The sequence below is a fragment of the Danio aesculapii genome, chromosome 1, assembly GCF_903798145.1.
Source record: "Danio aesculapii chromosome 1, fDanAes4.1, whole genome shotgun sequence".
In the NCBI taxonomy this organism is placed as follows: Eukaryota; Metazoa; Chordata; class Actinopteri; order Cypriniformes; family Danionidae; genus Danio; species Danio aesculapii.
Genome location: NC_079435.1, coordinates 369,412 through 392,886, shown reverse-complemented (window position 1 = coordinate 392,886; position 23,475 = coordinate 369,412). Strand labels below are relative to the sequence as shown.

The 23,475-nt window shown below is 40.3% G+C and overlaps 2 protein-coding genes across 2 annotated transcripts; both read right to left on the bottom strand.

The window, feature by feature from the left end:
- Nucleotides 1-4,186: 4,186 nt before the first annotated feature.
- Nucleotides 4,187-5,626, bottom strand: LOC130221757 (microfibril-associated glycoprotein 4). Its single transcript, XM_056454351.1, has 5 exons — nucleotides 5,510-5,626; nucleotides 5,217-5,429; nucleotides 5,040-5,136; nucleotides 4,781-4,948; nucleotides 4,187-4,697 (listed from the first exon to the last, which is right to left on the bottom strand). Exons 1-5 carry the CDS (start codon nucleotides 5,513-5,515, stop codon nucleotides 4,441-4,443), a joined length of 741 nt encoding a protein of 246 aa, XP_056310326.1. The 5' UTR covers nucleotides 5,516-5,626; the 3' UTR covers nucleotides 4,187-4,440.
- Nucleotides 5,627-22,141: 16,515 nt separating this feature from the next.
- Nucleotides 22,142-23,242, bottom strand: mfap4.4 (microfibril associated protein 4, tandem duplicate 4). Its single transcript, XM_056454371.1, is given in 4 exon segments — nucleotides 22,142-22,491; nucleotides 22,572-22,739; nucleotides 22,858-22,954; nucleotides 23,036-23,242. Coding segments are annotated over 4 exon segments (729 nt in total). The 3' UTR covers nucleotides 22,142-22,234.
- Nucleotides 23,243-23,475: the final 233 nt, after the last annotated feature.

Sequence of the window (23,475 nt, the reverse complement as noted above, 5' to 3'; positions counted from 1 at the left end):
CTTCGACGGACTGCCCTCTGCAGATGTTGATGAGCCTCGTCCCAGACTCTCTCGCTCTCCCGGAACCAGTGATCCACTGCGGGGACATCAGATGGTTCGCCATCCCAGGGAAAGAGCGGTGGTTGGAAGCCCAGGACGCACTGGAATGGCGTGAGTCCGGTGGAGGGTTGCCGCAGTGAATTTTGGGCATATTCTGCCCAGCCCAAATACTGGCTCCAGGAGTTCTGGTGACCACTGCAGAAGGTCCTCAGGAACCGTCCCACCTCCTGAATCTTCCTCTCTGTCTGCCCGTTGGTTTGGGGATGATATCCAGAAGAGAGGCTGACGGCCACACCTAGGAGCTTGAAGAAGGCTTTCCATAGACGTGAGATGAACTGTGGACCTCTGTCCGACACAATATCTTCTGGAATACCAAATGACCTGAAGACTTGATTAAAGATATTGTCGGCAGTTTCAAAGGCTGTGGGAAGACCTTTCAGAGGGATTAGTTTGACAAACTTTGAGAATCTATCTACTATGACTAGAATACAGGTATTACCTTCTGACGAAGGGAGGTCAGTGATAAAGTCCACTCCTAGGTGTGACCAGGGACGGTTCGGAATCGGCAAGGGATGGAGCTTTCCAGCGGGTAGATGACGTGGGCTCTTGGATTGGGCACAGTCCTTACAGCCCTGAACATATTGCCTCACATCCCTTGCCATGTTTGGCCACCAGAATCGTTGGGATACTAGCGAGAGAGTATTGTTGATCCCTGGATGTCCAGTGCCTAGCGAGGTATGTAAGGAGTGGATCAGATCTACCCGGTGTTCAGGTGGTATGAACTGCCGATGAGGAGGGCATCCCGGCGGAGCAGGGGCTTCCGGAGTGGCAACGACTGGAGGAGCGTTCCAGGTGATCGGACAAATGGAGATGTGTTCGGGAAGAATCTTCGTTGGGAGTTCTTCATGATCGTGATGCTCGTGTAAACGAGAGAGAGCGTCTGCTCTTAGATTCTTGGGTCCTGGACGATAGGAAATGGAGAAATCAAAACGTGAGAAGAAAAGTGACCATCTGGCTTGACGTGGACATAGTCTCTTGGCCTCTTTGATGTATTGGAGGTTTTTGTGATCTGTGATCACCTGGAACGGATGTTTGGCTCCCTCCAACCAGTGACGCCACTCCTCCAAGGCTAGCTTGATTGCTAGAAGCTCCCTGTCTCCTATGCTGTAATTCTGCTCCGCCGGGCTCAACTTCCGAGAGAAATAGGCACAGGGATGCAGTCGGGGCGGTGTTCATGTTGTCGTCGTTATAGGTCCGGGCTTCTGTTATGAAGCGGACAGGAGACAGAGGTAAGGAAACGTTAGGGTGTTTATTAAATGACAACAAGGAGCACATGAAGGATAGCCAGGAGGATCAGGAATGATGTTGGGGTCTTTTCCTCCGTGGCTGGGTAACAGGAATACACGAGGATGGACAGCACACACCAGATACAGCTGACAGAGGATGACACAGACTTGGAAGGACTGGAAGACAGGACGATTCGGGAGGACCAGGAAGACTAGGAGGAATACAAAGAGAACAGGTAAGTAAATCGTTTGTTTTAGCTGAGGATGACTACGCTGAGTGGTCGCTCAGTTGTCCGCTTTCGTCGAGACGAGCCCGGACAATGAGCGACTGGAGTGCTGTGCTTTTATCTGGTGCTCGTGAATGTGATGCAGCTGTGTGCTCATTAGAAGTCAGGTGATGGTGATCTTCGTGAGTGGGGGTCGTGAGAGCCTGACCAATCCATGACAATTTGTTGACGGAGTGGTCTCACAGTTCGATTAACATGCCATCACTTCAGTTCTGCTCTGTATCATGATTCATTAATTCATATGATTACAACATTGTCTTTCAGTTCAATCAGTCAGATATATGAACTCAGCCTTTCATTTTACCTGAGATCAACAGGAGCATTCAATAATATTCTCAAATATGAATTATAAAAGTGTATAATACAAGTTCAGTAATGGAAAAAAAGAGAGACCCATATTTCATGCTTGTGTTTTGAACACAGTTGAGTGAGTTCTTAAACACACCTATGAGTGGCCATTGTGTTCACCTGCTCATTACTGTACATATGCAACACATTACGTCATTGTGATATAATTGGTTATGACTGGGTCCACACAGTCTGCAGATTTTCAGCCCATCATTGAGTCTATTTATTTACTTGTGTAAATGTTTGTAAATTTATGTTTATTACGATTTTAATTTAATTTCAGTAATAATATTGACTATTATGAAAGTGTTCATTTGATTTATATACAATACAGTTTGTACAGTAATATTTTCTGTCTTTTAGTAGATATATTACATTGCTTTATTTGCTAAATAAGTGGATCTAATTGGATTTGCATTGTAAACATTAAATAAAAGTTTAAATGTATTATTTTTTATTTAATATATTAAGTTTTTAGTTATGATACTCCTAAAATAATTCTGAATAAATCCGTAGATTTATTTACAAAATTTTCCACAGAAACAGCAAAAAATGTCCGCAGATTCTGTCTGAGTCTGATCCAATACCAAATCATTAGTTTGACTGATTGAAAAAGAAAAACAAACAAATCGAAACACTGATCAACTCATGCAAGAAAACACAAAAGCACATGTGCATTCGCATCAGTTAGAGCGTTAAATAACATCCGTTAAACATGTAAATTACAATTAAACTGCTTATTATTAGAGAAAACCATTGGCTTCACCAACATCTTTTACAGCGTATTAAACACACACATTTGTTTCTGAAAACCTATAGAAGTCTAAATAAATGGCCTAAATCATCCCACTCTCAGATATGTATGGCAGGAGATCGGCTCTATAATATCAGATCTGTAATAATATAAATGTTTAGAGAGAGTCTATGAGACCATCCAAACCTGAGACATCACTGTAAAAAACTAATATAATTAAAGATTTAACTGTTTAACCAGTTAAACTCTGTGACGTATCGACTTTCGCTTTAAGATTTAAAGGGCTAGCATTGCACCAGACCCCCTTAAGTGGTTTGAAAGTGTAGAAGCTATATTTTATGCACATATGCATCACTTTGGTTTTTATTCTACTGTACAAAAGTTATTCACACTTAAATACACAGTATTTTGGAAACCCGAGCTGGGTATTGAACATTGGTTCATTTTCATATTTTTCATATGGTTCATGTATGACACATGTACAAGTTCTAGCTTAAATGAAAGCTCTTGTCGGTGCTCATACGGTTCTAGCATTCTTTTTACTGAATTATATTCTCATATCAAACAGTTGTGGAATGAATCGCGGTGTTTCCATGCTGCAGAAGTGAAAACAATACATTTATGATCAATAAGCAGCCCCAGATAGCACAGATAGCTGTCATCTCTTACCTTACGCTGTGCGCTTCAGGGCCATTTCTCCTCTGTTTTTGAGGTGATGTGCATAAGTAATCCTTTTACATGTCTGACGTGGTCCAAACACAGTGAATTATGTTTGATCAAACAAAAGAATAGTGAAATATGAAAACAATTCTCATTAGTTGGAATACAATAACTTTTGCATAGATTATGGTAGAGACATTTTCTTTTTACCTATGATTACAGACATGTGCAGGAACCACCAACATTAATTACAGCAAGCTAGAGCACACAGAACCTGAAGGGTCCACTTTCAAATTTGAGTTTAGAAATAAAATACAGAAAGCGCCTCTTTTTTTAGGTGTTTATTATAACACAGACAACATATACAGTTATTTTAAACTCTTTCAATAGTGTTTTATGAAGATTCAGAGCGTTTTCTTTAAAATGAAACCAGATTTTTGCATTTACATGTCTGCATTTGGATTTGGGAAGCTTTTAAATTTGGGTAGGCAAAATCCAGGCGGAAATCCCAAAATAGCACTAGAGTTTAAAAACAAAACAAGATCTTTTGACTATGGGTTTGAGCAAATAATCTCATTGTACAGCTGAAAAACATTTTGAAGGAAAGGTAATGAACTGTGGAGTGTATGGAGATGTTTTGATGAAGAAAAATACACACACATCTGAACTTAACACTGATAATGCACCTTTATACCAGATGACCAGAAACACTTATAATTAATTTATTCCTATGTGTGATTATTCATCATTGAGTGTTTCTGTAGTGGAAAATAAACACATGTACATACAGACACATAGCTTAAAATCTGCAGTTTATTGAGTATTATCATGTGAATAGTAAAAACTGACTGAAACAAAGACAAATCACGGTCATTGAACAGCTTGTGGGAAAGTTAAACACAGCATTATAAGTCATTATAACTTCTGGAGAGAGAGACTTTCAGAGGTGTAATTGTGTCAAGGGCATGTGTTCACATACACACTGTAAAGCACTGAGGGCTCAGCTTTAAGCATTAAAGATAGAGTAATTGGCATTATGCATTTGCCCCTGTAAACATCACATGTTCTAGTATATGCGTTTGATCTTCATGGAGATGTGTTTCAAGCTGTTGAAGTAATTGTGATCCCAGCTCCACCAACACACACCGATAGCGTAATGGGTGCGATCGTGCCCCCATAAATACACACCGTTGGGGTTTGCATGGTGACACTTTTTATACCAGAATCCCCCCAGAAACTCTCTGGCGCAGTTCTTTTTGTAATCGTCTTGGTCTTTGTCAAAGGTGGAGAACTTCTGATGGTTGTGGGAAGACAGAGAGTCGCCTGCAGAGATAAACAGCATCAGTGAGGGCTCGATACACAATCTCAATGGAAATGAGATATCAGTGTGAATGAAAGTGTCGTACCTGCTCCTCCATCCCTGAATCCTGAAACGTGCAGTTTATAGCCGTCTTCTTCAGATCCCACAGAGAAGGACGAGTAATGAGCGGAACCTTTCCTTCCATTGAAGTCCTCCATATCCACTCTCAACATGTACCTCCTGTGGCGTGTCATGTGGTGGATGTGATCCAGACCTGTTCACACACACACACACACACACACACAGAGAACATGTTGAACAAACACTGCACATGAGCATGTAAACAGAGCAACATAAGATCTCACCCAGCCAGTGTTCACCCTCCGCAGTCCCGAATCCTCTCTTGTACTCTCTCCACGGCCGATAGAAATTCAGACTGCCGTCCATCCTCTTCTGAATCACCTGTGATGGGTTTATATTGAACATATTAACATATTAAACAGAATATATGAGTGTGTGATTGTCTAAAGTCGCACTCGTACCGTCCATCCTCCGTGCTCTTCCTCTCTACCTTCTGATACCATATGACAGTCAACATGGACGGGACTGTCGTCTATATGAATGGTGTGAGTCCTACTGGACCTTTCTCCTGATCTATGGATGTCAGAACAGTCAGATGGCCTGGATCTGTGCTCCATTTGACCTTCTCTGTAGGCCAGAGCAACAGAGACAAGAGCTGCAAAAAACCAGAACAGCTACACGGGACAGAAAGAGAAGAGGTTAACATCAGTCTAAAACATATGAAAGAGTTTGTGAAGGATGCGGGATAACTTACTGCCATCTTCTCAGTGGCTCCACAGCAGATCACAGCAGAGCTCTGTTTTCCTAGAAGAGAGTCATAAACAGGTTAATTTGAGGTCTGGTGTAAATGTCTGAAGGCTTTGTGAGGTCAGTGAAGAGTAAAGCAGTACCTCAGCGCTGCCTCAAACACTCTTTATATCTGTCCGACTCTCAGACTCCTCCTCTGGGTCTTTATCTTTATTTTATGTTGGAGGGGACAGTGCATACGCGCATACATGTTATCCATTTTTAACTGTTAAATTACTAATTGTCGGCAAGGTTAATAACAGATTAGATGTTCTTATTTTGCTCCTGTCTACAGAAATAAGTCGAATTATATTGAAGAGAAACGAACACATCTTTGGATGTTGTAGTTTGCTTCTGGCAGACAGAGTGATTTTAGCAAATACTAGGACATTTAGAATGGACAGCACCAGATATATATATATCAGCTTATGATATATCAGCTTGTATCATGGTGTTTTGGAATATGGTTTGAAGTTTAGCTTAGTTGATCTCATCATTTACACTGTGTATTTAAGTTCATGCTCTGGTATTGTCAGTGTTATGATCGTGTCTATGGATTTCCTTCGTGATCTTTATTTAATAACTGTAAACTACTTTCCACGATCATCTTCATTTTAACACACACTAGTGGCAGAATACAAGAGCAAAAGAAGTTAAGCAGTGTATTTTATTCTGTCTCTTTCAGACTGTGTTTCTTTTCTTGATTATAAGCCTTTATCTGGCAAAGAGACAATTAATAGACATTGTTTATAAAAGATTATAATATGAAGGAATCTAGAGAAACAGTTTAAAAAAAAACCATTTAGAAGTTCACTTAATGTCAGCCTCAATGAAAACAGATGAGTTTCATCACGTTTGTTGACTTCCTTTCACTCAACACAACACAAATGTGCGTTACAAACAGACTGCAAATTTCACAATATACACATTAAACTAACTAAATATACTATTAAACAGACATTATGGGGCCGTACACAATTATAATCCCTTGTGGAACTATTCACCTTATTCCTACGAGCGGGCGCAGCTGTTTAAATCATTTTGGCTTGAGACTTCCGGTTTCATTCACTTCCATTCATTTTTAGACGTTTAAAACAGCTCGTTTTGCTGCTTGGTGTTGAAAACTGATATTTTCTTATTATATTATTCTACTTTGTCTGTATTGACAAACACTTGTTTGTAGAGTAAGTAGTTTGACCGTTTTTTGTCGTTTATTATTCCTAGTCATTTCTCCAAAACAATCGCAAAAATGCGCGCATTGAAGAATAAGGTCAATAGTCTGTGTTTCCGTCAGATTGGCCTGTTATTCACTTGGATTTTAAACTCATGGGATTTACATGAGAATGAGGAAATGAGGTTGTTTGAGGCTCACAGTATGACATTTCAGTGTACTGAACACTTATTATTCAGCTATGTTTTGGTAAATCCAAATTATAATTCAGTGGAACCATTAAAAATATTTAGCCCTACTATCTCTTGAGGTCAACAACACGGTTACGACTTTTCCTGGATGTTTCCTTGATCATCAACTACCTGGACATTGTGCTCTGCTCATTCTACAATGTAAGCCTCAACATTGCCCACAGTGTCCAGTCATCCGAGGATGGTCCTTGGGAGAATTTGACTACATTTGTACTCTACAAGTGGGTGGTTGTGAACAATGGGACTGTTCATCTGTACTATATCTCCAGGGTCTGCGCTGATTCCATCCTGTTCTGGCCTAATGATCAGTGAGTTGGACTTGTAACCCAAATGATGCAGTTTCGATTCTTGGTCAAGTCGAGGGAGTAAATGAACCACACTAATCTTCGATATCCAGCTGAGGTGCCCTTGAGCAAGATACTGAACCCCTAATTCCCCCTGGGCTCTGGAAGCAATAGCTGCCCACTGCTCTGGGTGTATGCTCTTACTCCAGGAGTGTGTTCACTCCTCACTCAAAATGTCTGTGTGCACTTGGATGGATTAAAAGCAGAGATCGAATTTCAAGCATGGGTTAAACCATACTTAACAAGGCTCACTTCACTTCTCCACAGTCTCCAGAATCTCCACTGGTTCTGTCCAGCTCTCCTTCATTTCCAGACTCTCCAGTTCTTGTTGGTCAGAAGCATCTAATTCTAGCAGCAGCTAATTCTCCATCCCAGTCACAGCTAGCCTGTTGAAGTCTCCAAGCTCACCTTCAGCTATTCCACTGGGAATTTTATTGGACCTGCTCCAGCACGAGTAGGCCCTCTGTCTCTGCTTTCTGCCTTGGTTCACACCTCTCTTGTTTCCGCAGTGGCATGTCATCTTCATAGCCATGACCATATCTCCACCTTGGGAGTCAACTCCTCCAGATCTTCCCCAGACCTCTACCACCCTAAAATCAACATTCTCGATCCCTACCTCGACCTCAGGTTGTCTGACCGGCACCTCTGCTCTGGCCCTTTGACTCTACTGCATTGCACTGGCTCTAATTTACATTTACATCAGCTTTGTCTGTGTCAGTGGCTTCCTCTGTGTCATTTACAATTTACATTTAAACATTTAACAGAAACGGTGACACAGTGGGTAGTACGATGGCCTCACAGCAAGAAGGTTGCTGGTTCAAGCCTCGGCTGGGCCGGTTGGCGTTTCTGTCTGGAGTTTGCATGCTCTCCCAGCAGCAAGATTGGTGTTTACTGAGCAAAAATGAGTACATGTCTTTACAGCCTGACAGTTGCAGCTTGCAACAAAATCAAGGTGCTCTCATTGCCTACAAAACAGCTGCTGGCTCTGCATACATTTACTTGAGCCCACTAATTCAGGCGTATGTGCCTAGCTGGACCCAGCGCACAGCTACAGAACATCACTTTATGGTACCATCTCAACAACCCAGGCTCATTCTGATCATGTACATCTATATACATTTCTGGAGATAGTAAAATACGTCCCAGGAGTTATGTTTTCTTGCAGTTTTTGTCTTTGAAAATCCACCAGAGGCTGCTGTGTATGTTTTTTCAGATGTCAAATTTCTCCCGCAAGTGCCATTCGTGCTAGCTGTTTTCATGTAAATCCACCAGAAGCCGCTGTCGACTGACTGACTGACTGACCGACCGTCTAATTTCCCCACCCAACCCCTTTCCTAAACCCAACCAATAGTGTTTTCATAAGCACTGATTGACCTGCCCACCTCCTTCACTAAATCCTGCTTTGTTTCGAAAAAGAAAAGCCCTCGCCTGATTTTTACCACGTTTTCAGATTTTACCACATTCTCACCCTGTTATTTACATGTTTATTTTATTTTTTGGCTTTTGATTTAGTCTTGTTTTAGTCGTACCTGCTTCTTCGATGGACTCGAATCCTGTTGTCGCACTCAACTCCACTCTTCATCTCAAGTCCTCCAACGTATGTATTGAGCTACTGGTCAAACTGGTAACACCGGAATAGCCATCCATACGGAGGTAAGCGGTCAGCTGCTAAGCAAGAAGAGGAATGGCATCATACCGCCCCATAGCATCCATTTTAAAGATGAAATGCAGCCATACACATCCTCTGGCTACATAATTCACGGTCTCCAGAAATCTATATAGGGCTACGTTTTCAGAATCAGCACATGTTGCACCTCAAAGAGGGACACAAAATGCATTTTCAAGACCGTTTTCAAGAAACATCTGCAGACTCATTTGTTTCATCAATACTTCATCACTTAATTGCTCAACATCAATTCTGAAATACTGAATGTACTGTCTTTACAAGCTGCCTGTAGTAGTGTGTTCTTTTCAACACTCCATATTTCTGGAAAACACTCTGGAAGCACTCTCTGCTCTCCATATGCTTGTAGGGGAAAAAATGGACTTGTAGATTTAGTAACTTAGACATCATAGCCTTTCTATACTGCTGCTCTTTGATGGTTTGAAGTGCTTGTTTTATCCTTACTTGTAAGTCACTTTGGCTGAAAGCATCTGCTAAATGACTGTGTAAGTGTCAATGGATTCATCTCAGCAGTGGCATTAAGCGTAAAGGGTGGTGGTTATTCACTTCCCTCACCTACAGTCCCTATAGGAACTGCCACTCGAACCTGCAACCTTTGGATCACAAGACAACTCTAATCATTAGGCCCCAAATTTAGTCGTCAGCAACATCTCCATCGTCCCTCGAAACCACTGTGATTCCAGTATTCATTCTTTCACTGGTCCTCTCTTGAGGTTTTGCTAAGCACGAGGTTGAGGCTTTCTAGTGTGTTAAACAAGAAAGACATGCAAAATACCACTGATACAGCACATATTAGAAACAACACATAGTGATTTACCAAGTCACTAATAATTAGTAACACTGCATATTAGAACAATTGTTTGCAGCAGAATAAAGATGATTTAAAATTCATTTAAAGTATAGTCAAACAAATCACACAATAATGTGAATCTCACACTTTAAAATGTCCAGTGACTTAGGGCTCTATTATGATGATCCAAAGTCCAAAGCGCAGGGTGCAAAAGCATTAAGGGCATGTCAGAATCCACTTTGGCTATTTTAAGGATGGAAAAATCCGCTTTGTGCCGTGGTGCATGGTCTAACAGGGTTGAGCTTATTCTCTTAATGAGTTATAGGTGAGTTTTGAGAATAAACCAGTCAGAGACTCATCTCCCATTGCCTTTAAGAGTCAGTTGCGTCATGCCCTGGTGCATTTGCTATTTACATGGCGGACTTTGTAAGTGTAAAAACTGAGCTTTCACTAGAGAGAAAACAGTGAAACAGAGCATCTGCAGTGCCAGAATGAGAGATGAGCCTCCTCATTATTTACTTTCACTTTCACTCTCGTGGATAAGGTAACGTGTTGTACACACAGACACCTATTAGCTTATACATAATTAATTTCGTTTGTTAAGCATAAAGATTTGTGTCAAAATTATTTCTAAATTCAGTTCTAATTTCCATAAAACGAATAAATGAAGAATAATAATGAAGTGTGTTCAAAACACTGAGTTATATCCTAATACACATGCTGCGCCCCATATGGTCTAAAACCTGACAGGTGGACAAATCTAAGCTTGTTTTTAATAAAACAAATATAAAAATGCAGATAATGAATAATACTGATAATAATAATAGCATTAAACAAAAGCAAATTGTCATGAATAAACTAAAACAGCCCCCCGAGATGAAGAGGGCATGGAGGCAGTGGTCTATAGACCTGTGGACTATAGACCTGCTTTGATCTGGTTTATTGAACAGTCTATTTTAGTTCCTCAAAATAGCAATGCACCAGTAATGCGCCTCAACACACCTCCTTTTTTAGACCAGAACACCTATGAGCGCACATATGAGCGCAAATGCATTTGCTATTTAAACAGCGTGGAGCAACACGTCAAAATGACTCTTGCGTAGAGCTGAAACTAGCAAACAACAATTGCATTGTGCCTTGCGCCGGGTGTATGATAGGGCCCATAGTGTTGGAACAGAAAATAAACAACCACCTTTGGTTTTTAACCAAAAAAGATGATGCAGCAAACTGAGAGAATACTCTGGAGCAAGACGTAACCTTTATAAAACCATTGACAGCACCTAAAACTGCACTCGGTGTTGTCAACACGATTGCACATAGACCTTGACTAATGATGGCCTACACTATATTTACAATAATCAAATCAATGCAGTGCAGATCAAATGCAGTCAGTCAACAAATCAACGCAGACCACTCTTAATATTTAACTACTAATTAATCATCCACATTCAGCTATTTTTCAAACATTTCTACAGTGTTCAAAGTGTGTGATTTAGCTGATTCTGATGGATCTGAGGATCCTTGAAGCAACCTTTGTGTGCTAATTGTGGGAAGCAGTTGGCAGTTCATTCCACTGTGGTGAAACCTGATAATTAAAGGGACCAAGCGAAAACAAAATGAATGAATGAATGAATCCTTGAATATCTGTCGTCTGCGTATTTAAAACATTGAGAAAATTTCTTAGCAATGCACATTCATTCCTTCATTTTCTTCAGCTTAGTCCCTTATTTATCAGGGGTCGCCACAGCGGAATGAACCACCAACTATTCCAGCATATGTTTTACACAGCGGATGCCCTTCCAGCCGCAACCCCGAACTGGGAAACACCCATATACACTCATTCACACACACACACACACTCATACACTACGGCCAATTTAGTTCATCAGTTCCCCTATAGCGTATGTGTTTGGACTGTGGGGGAAACCACTTGTTTTAACCTTTATTTACTAATTAATTATCCACTTTCAGAAATCTGTTTTTGATCCACTTCCACAAATGTTGATTAATGTATTCCCTACAGTCTGCAGTTTTTATAATCATTACTTCATCCCTTGCTTATTTCTCAATCAACCTCTTGATCATTCAGTTCTGAGTGCTGTTTTTATGAACATACAAATCTGTAAATGTGAGATCACATCAATCCACAAAAGTGATCCATGCATGTGAGAGTTAAGGGAAATATTCTTGATACCAGTAACCAGGAGTGCCCAAACATTTTCTTATCAAGGGCCAAAATCTTGATTGAGGCTGGTGGGCCGAAGCTAAATAAAGTTGACATGGGTAATTTCCTAATTTATTAAATAATTTTTAAAAATAACCATAAAACATTGCTTTATATGAACTAATACAGCATTATTTGTGTGTTTATAATGTGTTTATTACAGTAAAATCAAAAACAATGTCATTTATAACAGGATAGATTTCTAGGTTTTGCCTTGATTTACTCACCGATGTCTTTTGCACAGTCCTCTATCCATCGAGTGACATTATTTACTGTACATTTAGAAAAATCTGTTTCATTTACAACATTTCATTGACTCATTTCGTTTCAGTTTGCCAAACAAAAAAGGTGACATTAAATTAGAAATGACAATCTATGGCTACGATCACACTGCCAGGCTTGATGTTTTCTCAGACCTGATGTTTCTGCATGGCTGTTCATGTTGCTCTTATAAATGTGGCTAATATCAGATTTGCCGTGTGAACAGATCATGGTCCTAAACTGACCAGCATGTGCAAACAGACAGCACAAAATGTCTAACTATGCACACGTGATACTGTATGACGTGAGCACGTTGTCAGATCATGCTTATATGATTATTGCCCTTTTAACAGACAACCGTGGTGTATTCCATCAACTGTACATGATAGTTCTGCTACTACTACTGTGTATTTCTGCATGTGAAATCTAAAATAAGTCACTTGTGATTGAAAATACGGATCATTTGTGATTTATGACAACCGCATGTGCGTTTGTTTGACTATCAGTGTTGTGAACTCGATCAACCCGTGGCCCAATCGATAACAAGCACCAGTTTTGCCTTCAAAATCCAACCCAGGCTCATTCTGAAAACGTAGTCCCGAAGACGTTTCTAGACCGCGAATTATTGTAGCCGGAGGTACGTATGGCTGCATTTAGTTTTTTAAGCGAACGCTGCGAGGCGGTATGACGTTGTTCCTTTTAGCGCTCGCCAGCTGACCGCTTACCTTCGTGTGGAGGGCTTTTCTACCGCAACCAGTTTGTCCGGTTAGCTCGTCTTGTGCGTTGGCGGACTCGAGACGCAGAGAGGAGCTGACCACGACGACGACGAGTGGGTTCGAGTCCGGGGAAGAGCAGTTCCAGAAATCAGGTAAGACTAAAACAGAATCCAAGAAATAAAACGAGAGTGGCGAGAGTGTGGTAAAATCCAAAAATGTGGTTAAAAAATCAGACGAGGGTTTTTCTTTTTCCGGACGGCTTTTGTAAAGCGTTGGTTGGGTTTAGGGCGGGCGGGTCGATCGGTGAAATTGGTGGGGTTCAGGGAAGGAGGAGGGTGGGTCGGCCGGCCGATTGGTCGGTCGCCCAGTCAATCACTCAGCCAGTCGGACAGACAGACATTCGTTCAACAGCGGCCTCTGGTGGGTTCATGCGAGAATAGCGCGGGCGCGAACGGCACTCGCGGGAGACGTCCAAGAAGCCAAAAAGGCGCACACATCGGCCTCTCGCAGATTCGTGAAAACCAAAAACTGCAAAAATACGGACCTCCCGGGAAGTAATTCGCGGTCTCCAGAAACGTCCTCGGGACTACGTTTTCAGAATGAGCCTGGGTTGACAAAATCTTTTTCACAATGAACAACCAACTTTCTGTGGTACAGTATTCACCATGTGTGCTATTCTACTGTGATGCTGAGGAGTAGAGGATGTCTGCAGCACAGGATGATGATGAATTTGCTCAAAGATTATGGAAAAGTCACATGACTTAAGCGTTCACACTGCGCTCACACTGCAACACTTCAGATCTGTGTCTGATTTAAGACTACAAATGAAAGTGGCACAGATCTGACCTGAAAAGATCAGAATACATGCAGTTTGGGCTGTTCACACTATCATTACCTGAGTCACATGAGGGGGGAAAATCTGATTCAGGCCACATGTGGCTGCAGTGTGAACGTTGCCGATTTTAAAGGCATTTGCCACAACCCTCTCCATCCTTCTCACTCTCTTCTCAGATGGGATGGTGGACCAAATCAAAGGTTACAATGGGCCAACTTTGGCCAGCGGGCTCTACTTTGGGCATTATTGCCAATAACCAATAATTAAATCCTTCTCGTGGATGATTCTGATATAGATACAGATAATCAATTAGTTCATATTTCGATATTCTAATATTCATATAATCTGCAGTTTGTACGCATAAAAAAAGCACATCTTTGCTTCTTTTTTATATATTTTATATTTAAAAATATCCGTAAGTGATCAGTTGTCCATATTCTGTGTTTCATGCTTTATTTTCCCCTGTTTATTTCTGCTTTTGAATTGCATTATGGGATCTTGATCTTTCTTTTCTGCACATGTGTAATAGTGTGCAGTGCTGTATAGTCTGTGTTAGTGTTGTATATTACTCTACAGAAACCTTCTAATACACTGCAGCACATTTACTGTTATTCTACACTCTTATTTCTCTAGATATTATTTCTTTTACATTATATTATTATTCCAAACCACTAAAAAGCCAATAAAAGTCACTTTGTGTAACTGTAGAGTTGAATTTTCACCATCAGAAGTGGACAGAGCAGAGATCAACATCCCATAATGCAATTCACAACCGCAAATAAACCCAAAACACAGAAAATGTTCATTAACAGATGTATTTTACAGTGTACAGTTGAACTGAGCTGTGCATTCACAATCATTTGCACTTTTAATGATGATGATCAATATCTGGACTTGACATGTGAAGAAGTGACTGAATACTTTTAAATATTCATTCATTCATTTTGCTTCAGCTTAGTCCCTTTATTCATCAGGGGTCACCACAGCGGAATGAACCGCCAACTATTCCAGTATATGTTATGTATATGATACACTTTCAGCCATAACCCAGTTCTGGGAAACACCCATACACACTCATTCACACACACTCTACTCTACGGCCAGTTTAGTTCATCAATTCCCCTATAGCGCATGTGTTTGGACTGTGGGGGAAAACCCACGCCAACATGGGGAGAACATGCAAACTTTATACAAAAACGCTAACTGACCCAGCCGGGACTCGAACCAGTGACCTTACTGCTGTGAGGCCACAGTGCTGACCACTGAGCCACCGTGCTGCCCATAATTAAAAATATTGCTTTAATATTTTGTTCCTATTCAGCTCTATTCTGTATTCATGTCAGCTCAAGCTCTCTGTCAGTGGATTGTTCTGTTTTAGTGATAGTAACCTTGACAGGAAAAGACATTGGCTGTGTTTTATCTGTGTTTGCAGGGGTTGTTTATTGCAGTGAAAGGCATGTGATCATGCAAAAGACAAGAGTCTCAAGGAGACCCTGTTAAAAGAGTCCTTCTGGAAGTTTTGACTATGGCTCTTTCCAAAGCTGCACACTTACACTCAACCTGCTGTGTCCAAGATTATGCCTGTTGTTTGTGTAGGGAGCGGTATGTGACCCTGGACCACAAAACCAGTCACAAGTGCACCATTTTCTGAAGCAGAGAGTAAAAAAGATGAAGAAGTAAGCTTTCTATTGATGTTTGGTCTGTTAGGACAGGACAATATTTGCCTAAGATATGAATATATTGAAGATGAATTGAAGAATATCTGTATATTTAAAACATTGAGAAAATCACAGTTAAAGTTGTCCAAATTACCTTCCTAGCAATGCACATTCATTCATTCATTTTTCTTCGGCTTAGTCCCTTATTGATCAGGGGTTGACACAGCAGAATGAACCGCCAACTATTCCAGCATATGTTTTACACAGCAGATGCCCTTCCAGCCACAACCTAGTACTGGAAAACACCCATACACTCTTGCATTCACACACACACTCATACACTACGACCAATTTAGTTCATCAGTTCCCCTATAGCGCATGTGTTTGGAGTGTAGGGGAAACCGGAGCACCTGGAGGAAACCCACACCAACACGGGGAGAACATGCAAACTCCACACTGAAATGCCAACTGGCCCAACTGGGACTCGAACCAGCGACCTTCTTGCTGTGAAGCCATAGTGCTAACCACTGAGCCACAATGCCACCCCAGCAATGCATATTACTAATCAAAATTTAAGTTTTGATATATTTACAGTAGGAAAATGATCAAATGTCTTCATAAAATCTGTAATATTGTAATGATTTTTGACATAAAAGAAAAAATATATAATTTAGATTAATTATTGGCTGTTTCTAATATATCCACTTTAATTCTGATACATTCTCATACACCAACTTTATAATAATAATACTAAACTGTACTTTATATAGCGCCTTCTCACTAACAAATGCTACAAAAACTCAAATATGGACTAACCCAGATACTGGGTTAAATTTGGTTCTATTAATTCAATTTAAAAAATTAACCCAGCAGTTTGTTTAGTGTGTATTACACTCAGAATTGGGTTGAAATAACCCAGCATTTGTTCGAGTTAAAAGTAACACCTCAAAATGCTTTATGAACCAATAAAAAGGAGAGAAGTAATTATTGAAGAGACTAAGAGATATTTAAAACGGTGGTGCAGTGGGTAGTGCTGTCACCTCACAGCAAGAAGGTCGCTGGTTTGAGCCTTGGCTGGGTCAGTTGGTGTTTCTGTGTGGAGTTTGCATGTTCTGCCCGTGTTGGCGTGGGTTTCCTCCGGGTGCTCCGGTTTCCCCTCACAGTCCAAACACATGCGGCTGAATTGGGTAAGCTAAAATTGTCTTTAGTGTATGTGTGAGAATGGGTGTTTCCCAGTTATGGGTTGCTGCTGGAAGGGCATCCGCTGCGTAAAACATGTGCCGGATAAGTTGTCAGTTCATTCCGCTGTGGCGACCCCTGGATTAATAAAGGGTCTAATTTGAAAAGAAAATGAATGAAGGGAAAAAATGAGAGAATGTTAGACTGGTTTAGGGCTCCAGGGTCACACGTGCCATGGTTTATCTGGGTTTATCTGTAACCTTCAGAAATGATATCAAATGATGCAAGTCTGACTAGGAGAAAAGTGCAAAAACACAGGCAAAAGAAACCTTGACTACAGTAGAATAGCAAGAAAATTAATGAAAATAATAATTAAACATCATCAGATAAATAATAGAATAACATTCATTATAATCTTTATCTTTAAATGCTGATGTTCATTTCAGACACACATAATCAGGAGTATACTGGACAAAATAAGGCTTTAACATGCTGTTTAACTCAAGTTCAGTCAGGGTGTGTGTGTGTGCATGTTTGCATGTGTGTGTGTGTGTGTCCTTTATCTAAATGAGTCCTGTGCCTGAATAGTTGAAAATAATTTGTATTTAAACCACAATGCTTAAAACCGGTTTAAACACAACACTATTTCAGTTTTACTTCTATAATCATTTAACTTGATAAGGAAATATATATAAACTATATATATATATATATATATTTATATTCAACTATATATGGATATATAATATAGAAAGAGAGTTTATTCATCATTTATTATAAAAAAAAATATATATATATATCCATTGAGTTAATCAGATCTGGTGACATGGTGCTGTTTGGTGTCCGTCTGGGCCACTTCACCATCAGCTTTAGGAAAATATACCCATGCAGCCAGCTGGTTCAGAAGGTTGTGACTGGTAAAACTAATTCAAACATGTTTTAATTAATGATGGTAATAGTTGTATTTTACTCTAATGCTTCATTAAATAGCAGCTCTGAAATGTGAGTGAGGTGAAGTGCTTCATTTAGACCTAATATTAACACATCTCTGCATAGTAATAGAATATAAAGTGAAGTAAATATAAAACAACATCCTTCAACTTCTGCAATAAACCACATTTCTGAGCTTGAGCAAACTCCAGATTCAACCTTGAGCCAGAATTTATGAACGTGCTAAACACTGCAGTTAAACACATTTAGGGCCAGCTGTACTAATGTTTTCTGTTTTAATAACAACATTATGTACATATATATATATATATATATATATATATATATATATATATATATATATATATATATATATATATATATATATACATACAGTAAAGCTATAAATAAAATCTCTTTCTACAGTTTATGCCTGATCTGTCCCTTTTTTTATTTTTAAAATATTCAATATGTAGATTATACACACATAAATATAACAAGTTACACTTAAAATACAAACCACATGAACGCATCAGGCCCAAAAGTAGATGTCAAAAACTTTTGTCTCTCGCCTGACCTATAATCTCGAGACGCTGCTCGCTGCAGAGCCACTTGGGCTCCAATGAGGAGGAGCTTGAGCTCTCGCTCCTCCTCCTATAAGCTGTTTAATGCGTACACCCACCCCACCCCTGACCCCAAACCCCCAGTGACATCACTTGTAGAAGCTCCCTCTTGCTGGAGCTCAGCTCTGCCCAAGTGGCTCTGCAGTGAGCACAGCTTGATAATCTTCACCCAAACTCAGATCAGCTCCTCTCCATCATTTCAGCTCTGAGGACGTCCCCATACAGCTCTTCAGATCATGATAACTGTGGATTTAAATGATGTTCTGATGCCATTTCCTTGGCCTGCGAGAAAACACATCAACACATCTGTAAACATCACACTGCACACTTGATTTTATTTGCTTAATAGCGTCAAATTACTCCAGAAAAAGCAAACGCTGAAACATACGTCATCATACAAATCATGTTTGAGGCGAAAAACATTGGAGACGAGGTTAAGACAGAATTTAGTTTGAGTGAAATATATTTTATGAGTGTAAATGGGATTTGCTATTACTCACTGAGAGTGTTTTGAGCTTATTATAGAAATATTCGATCCTTGTTATCTTTGGTGAGAGTGTACTGTAAGCTCAGATGGCTGAAAGCAGAGAGCATGTCAAGTGTTTTCAGAGTTTCTCAACATCAGAGCGCCACCTTCAGGCTGAATTACACAAAGACTCTAGAGCTCTGCTGAATCTGCCTTATTCTCTAAGTGTATAGCTGAAAACTAAAAGAAGATTGATCAACTCAAATGCAGAATAAAGATAAATAACAACAACAACAAGCTCTTATAATAAAATCAAAGCATTCGATTACACCTCCACAATTAAATTACAATCTTTACTAATGCAGAAACACCATGGTGTCAGCAGTGCTGCCTCTAGTTTAAATGGCGCCCTTGGTGATGCTCTTCCAGCCGCAACCCAGTACTGGCCAATATACCGCCCAATATTATTATTAATATACAGTTATTAATATAACATATATAAAGTATATATGGAGCATATATTAATATATATACAGTAATTATACAGCTATTATTCTAGATAAATAACAGAAATCAATCCTAAATGTAACTGAAAACAATGTAAAGAAAGACACAACTGAAGTGATATGCAAAGATGACTTATGAAATCTTTTGCATGAATATTAATGACAATTCTATACAATACAAGTAATACAGATGTTTTATAGAGTTATCTGCTGTCTTTGACCCGACTCATGGCCGAGAAAGTCTTACCTCCCTGACCCATTATCCCTCCTTTCTGCTTCATAACCATGCTCAGTCAAAATAAGATCATCATCATACAAACTTTAGTTTTGTCAACATGCAAAACATGACATGCTTGCTGTGTGCTGACACCTCTGCATTAAACTTAGATCTCTGCATTAGCAGAGCTGTGCACAGGAGTCATTTTCTGCCTGCATGAATCAGTTTGATTTCACCAGGGTTGTTTCGGTTGCGGGCAGCACGGTGGCGCAGTGGGTAGCACATTTGCTCCACAGCAAGAAGGTCGCTGGTTTGAGTCCTGGCTGGGTCAGTTGGCGTTTCTGTGTGGAGTTTGCATGTTCTTCCCGTGTTAGCACCTACGGGTGCTTCGGTTTCCCCCACAGTCCAAACACATGCACTATAGGGGAATTGAGTAAGCTAAATTGTCAGTGGTGTATGTGTGTGAATGGAAATGTATGGATGTTTCCCAGAGATGGGTTGCAGCTGGAAGGACATCCTCTGTGTAAAACATATGCTGGATAAGTTGGCGGTTCATTCTGCTGTGGCGACCCCTGAATAATAAAGGGACTAAGCCGAAAAGAAAATGAATGTCCGTGGAAATGAAACTCCACACAGAAACGCCAACTGACTCAGCCGGGACTCGAGCCAGCGACCTTCTTGCTGTGAGGCCACAGTGTTAACCACTGAGCCACTGTGCTGCTCTTTTAAAAATCACAGTGTAACAGTATGCCGCGGTTTCCAAGTCATGAAAATGGATGTAGATGACCTGCTTCTACTATACGTTTGACATTAATATCAATAGAAAAATAAAAACAGAGGCTGCTGGGTACATGACTCTCTTAAAAGATGAGAGGAGTTAAAAGAAGCATTTCTGATACAAGGACGGTCTTATGTCCACTATCGTCCACTAGTGTGGATCCAGACGGCTGCAATGTCTCTGTATTTGATTATATTTTGGCTGACAGGGTTTATTTATTCATCAGCTGTGAAAAGAAATCATTATGAAAGTGATGCCAACAATATTGTTGCTCTGTATCTGTATTGGTATTGTTGTGGTGTGAACTCTGTTGGTCTGTAACACTCTGAAAAATATCTTTATCCTTATTTTTATCACTATCATGCTTGGTGTGCACGGCCTTAAGCCCAGCTCCAACTTGCTCCAACTTGCTCCAACTTCCTTGCCTAAATGATTGTAGTGAATGTGAAGATTGTCTGACTCAGGTGTGTTTCATTAGGATGTAAACTCTTCACTATGGTGGCCCTCCACACTGTAAAACCCAGCAGTCAGCTTTATCACCTGAAATGAGTGAAGTTAACTCAAAATTGACTGAAAGTTAATTCCACTCATTTGAAAAGAGTTTTGAACTCAGTGTTGAAAATAAAGAGCTAATTAAATAGCTCATTACTTCAACTTAAATGGAGTAAGTTCACAGTACTCATATAGATAAGTTTAACTCAAATGGTTTGCAGCAATCGGTTTTCCTCAAGCGGTTTGAGTTGGCTTAACTTATTGGGTTTTACACAACTCAGTTGGTTTGAGTTCTCTTCATTTATTGGGTTTTACTATGCTCAGATTGCTTCATTTACTCAAATGGATTAAGTTCACAGTACTCATTAGGATTAGTTTTTGAACTTAAATGGTTTCAAGAGTTCCCACTTAGATATGTTTGGCATATAAAGCAGGTTTGGCATGCTGTCCCGGGAGAGAACCCTGAGCTCTGAGATATTTGAGCCCAGGGCTCCCGCCCGGTCAATAAGCATATCAGAAGATCCGAGATCAGGTAGGTCTCGAGAGCTCCCCCTTTAGAAAAGGGAGGAAAAGGAGGAGATGGGGTGGAAGGGGGATTCTTCCAAAAGAAGATAGAGCAGTAGGGAGAAAATGATCCATTTATAGTAAACTAGGATCACTCTGATTGGATTATTACTGATTACAGATGAGCAGCCAGACGTGCTCAATCATATCACGTGCTCCTCTCCAAATTAGTTTATGAAACTTCACTTGTAGTTATCGGTGTCCTCAAATGGTTTAAGTTATCTTAACTTTCTGGGTTTTACAGTGCAGGAATAAGCCTGAACACCCATTTCATTGTCAGTGTACAATGTTAATTATTATGTCCATCCTACATGTTCAATACTCAACTATTCTATGACTTCACACTCAGTCAGTTTATTTGTGGTTGTGATTTCATAGATTTCCTCATTTAGTGATTCTGTTGTGGGAAAAACACATTGCTCAGGATTTTTCTGCTTAGGGAGACACAAAGAAGTGAAAGACTCCTGCATACAAACACAATGGACTCAATCTAATGTTTATTAAAGTCATTTGGATTGACAATCTGAAAAATGGACTTTAAAATGGCAGATCACTCACACTGAACCACTTGTGTAATTCAGTGACTGACGCAACTGCAGTCTAAAAAAATACCTTGAGACGAGAAGAAGACATTGTCAAGCTTCTATCTTCATATATTCTCAAATGCAGAGTGTTTTCAGCTTTCATTAAAATAATACCCTTTATTTAACAAGGCTAGTGAATCCATAACCAGCTCTCATTTTCAAAGACAACCAATGACCAACAAGCAGCTTATGTACATCCATACACCAGAGTAAGGACACAGGACAATAACAATTAACACAGATACCTTAAAGACATATAGAATAACAGAAAACTAAAAACAATACAGTGATCTTGGTGTCCTTTTTTAGTTCTCTATTATTTTATATGTTTTAATGGTATAGTGTTGTGTAAGCATTATAGATGATACAGTAGAAGTAAAGAGTTGAATCTATTACCCCCCTGAGAATACTAAAAAGCCTCTATGACAGATGTTTGATCTTCATGCTGATGTATTTCAAACTCATATCATAAATGTCTTTCCAGCTGTACCAAGTAACACCTATGGCCTTATGAGTGGCATCATCTTCCCATAAATACACACCATTGGGGTTTGTATGGTGACAGCCTGCGTACCAAAATGCCCCGAGATGTCCTTTGGCGCAGTTCCTTTCATGAGTGTCTTGGTCTTTGTCAAAAGTGGAGAACTTCATCTCATTGTGGAGGTACAGAGAGTCGCCTGCAGAGAGGAGGAAGATCACTGAGGACAACAACCTCAACACAAATGAGTTTTCATGAGGGTGAATGAAGGTGTCGTACCTGCTCCTCCATCAGTGAATCCAGAAACCTGCAGTTTATACCCTTCACATTCACAACCCACAGAGAAGGACGAGTACTGAGCGAAACCTCTCCTACCTTCAAAGTCCTCCAGATCCACTCTCAGCATGTACTTCTTATGGCGTGTCAACTGGTAGAGGTTCTCCAGCCCTGTTCACACACACACACACACACACACACACACACACACACACACACACACACACGAAGAACATGTTGAACCAAACACTGGACATGAACATGCACACAGACGGATGTAAGATCTCACCCAGCCAGTATTCTCCCTCCACATTCCCGAATCCTCTCTTGTACTCTCTCCACGGCCGATAGAAATTCACACTGCCGTCCATCCTCCTCTGAATCACCTGTGATGGTTTATATTGAATATATATGATTGATTGTTTGTGTTCTGATGAGTGTTTGATTATCTAAAGTCACACTCGTACCGTCCATCCTCCGTTGTCTTCATCTTTCCCTTCTGAGACCATCTGACAGTAAACCCAGACAGGAGCGTCACCGGCTGGATAGATGGTGTAAGCCCCGCTGAGAGACTCTCCTGAGTTGTAGATGTCAGAACAGTCGAACTGCATGAATCTACAGTCACTGGCCAAAGCAGCAGAGACAAGAGCTGCCAAAATCCAGATCAGCTACATGGGACAGAGAGAGAAGAAATAAACACTAGTTCAAAATAATGATGCTGAAATGAAAGAGTTTATGAAGGATGCGGGATAACTTACTGCCATCTTCTCAGTGGCTCCACAGCAGATCACAGCAGAGCTCTGTTTTCCTAGAAGAGAGTCATAAACAGGTTAATTTGAGGTCTGGTGTAAATGTCTGAAGGCTTTGTGAGGTCAGTGAAGAGTAAAGCAGTACCTCAGCGCTGCCT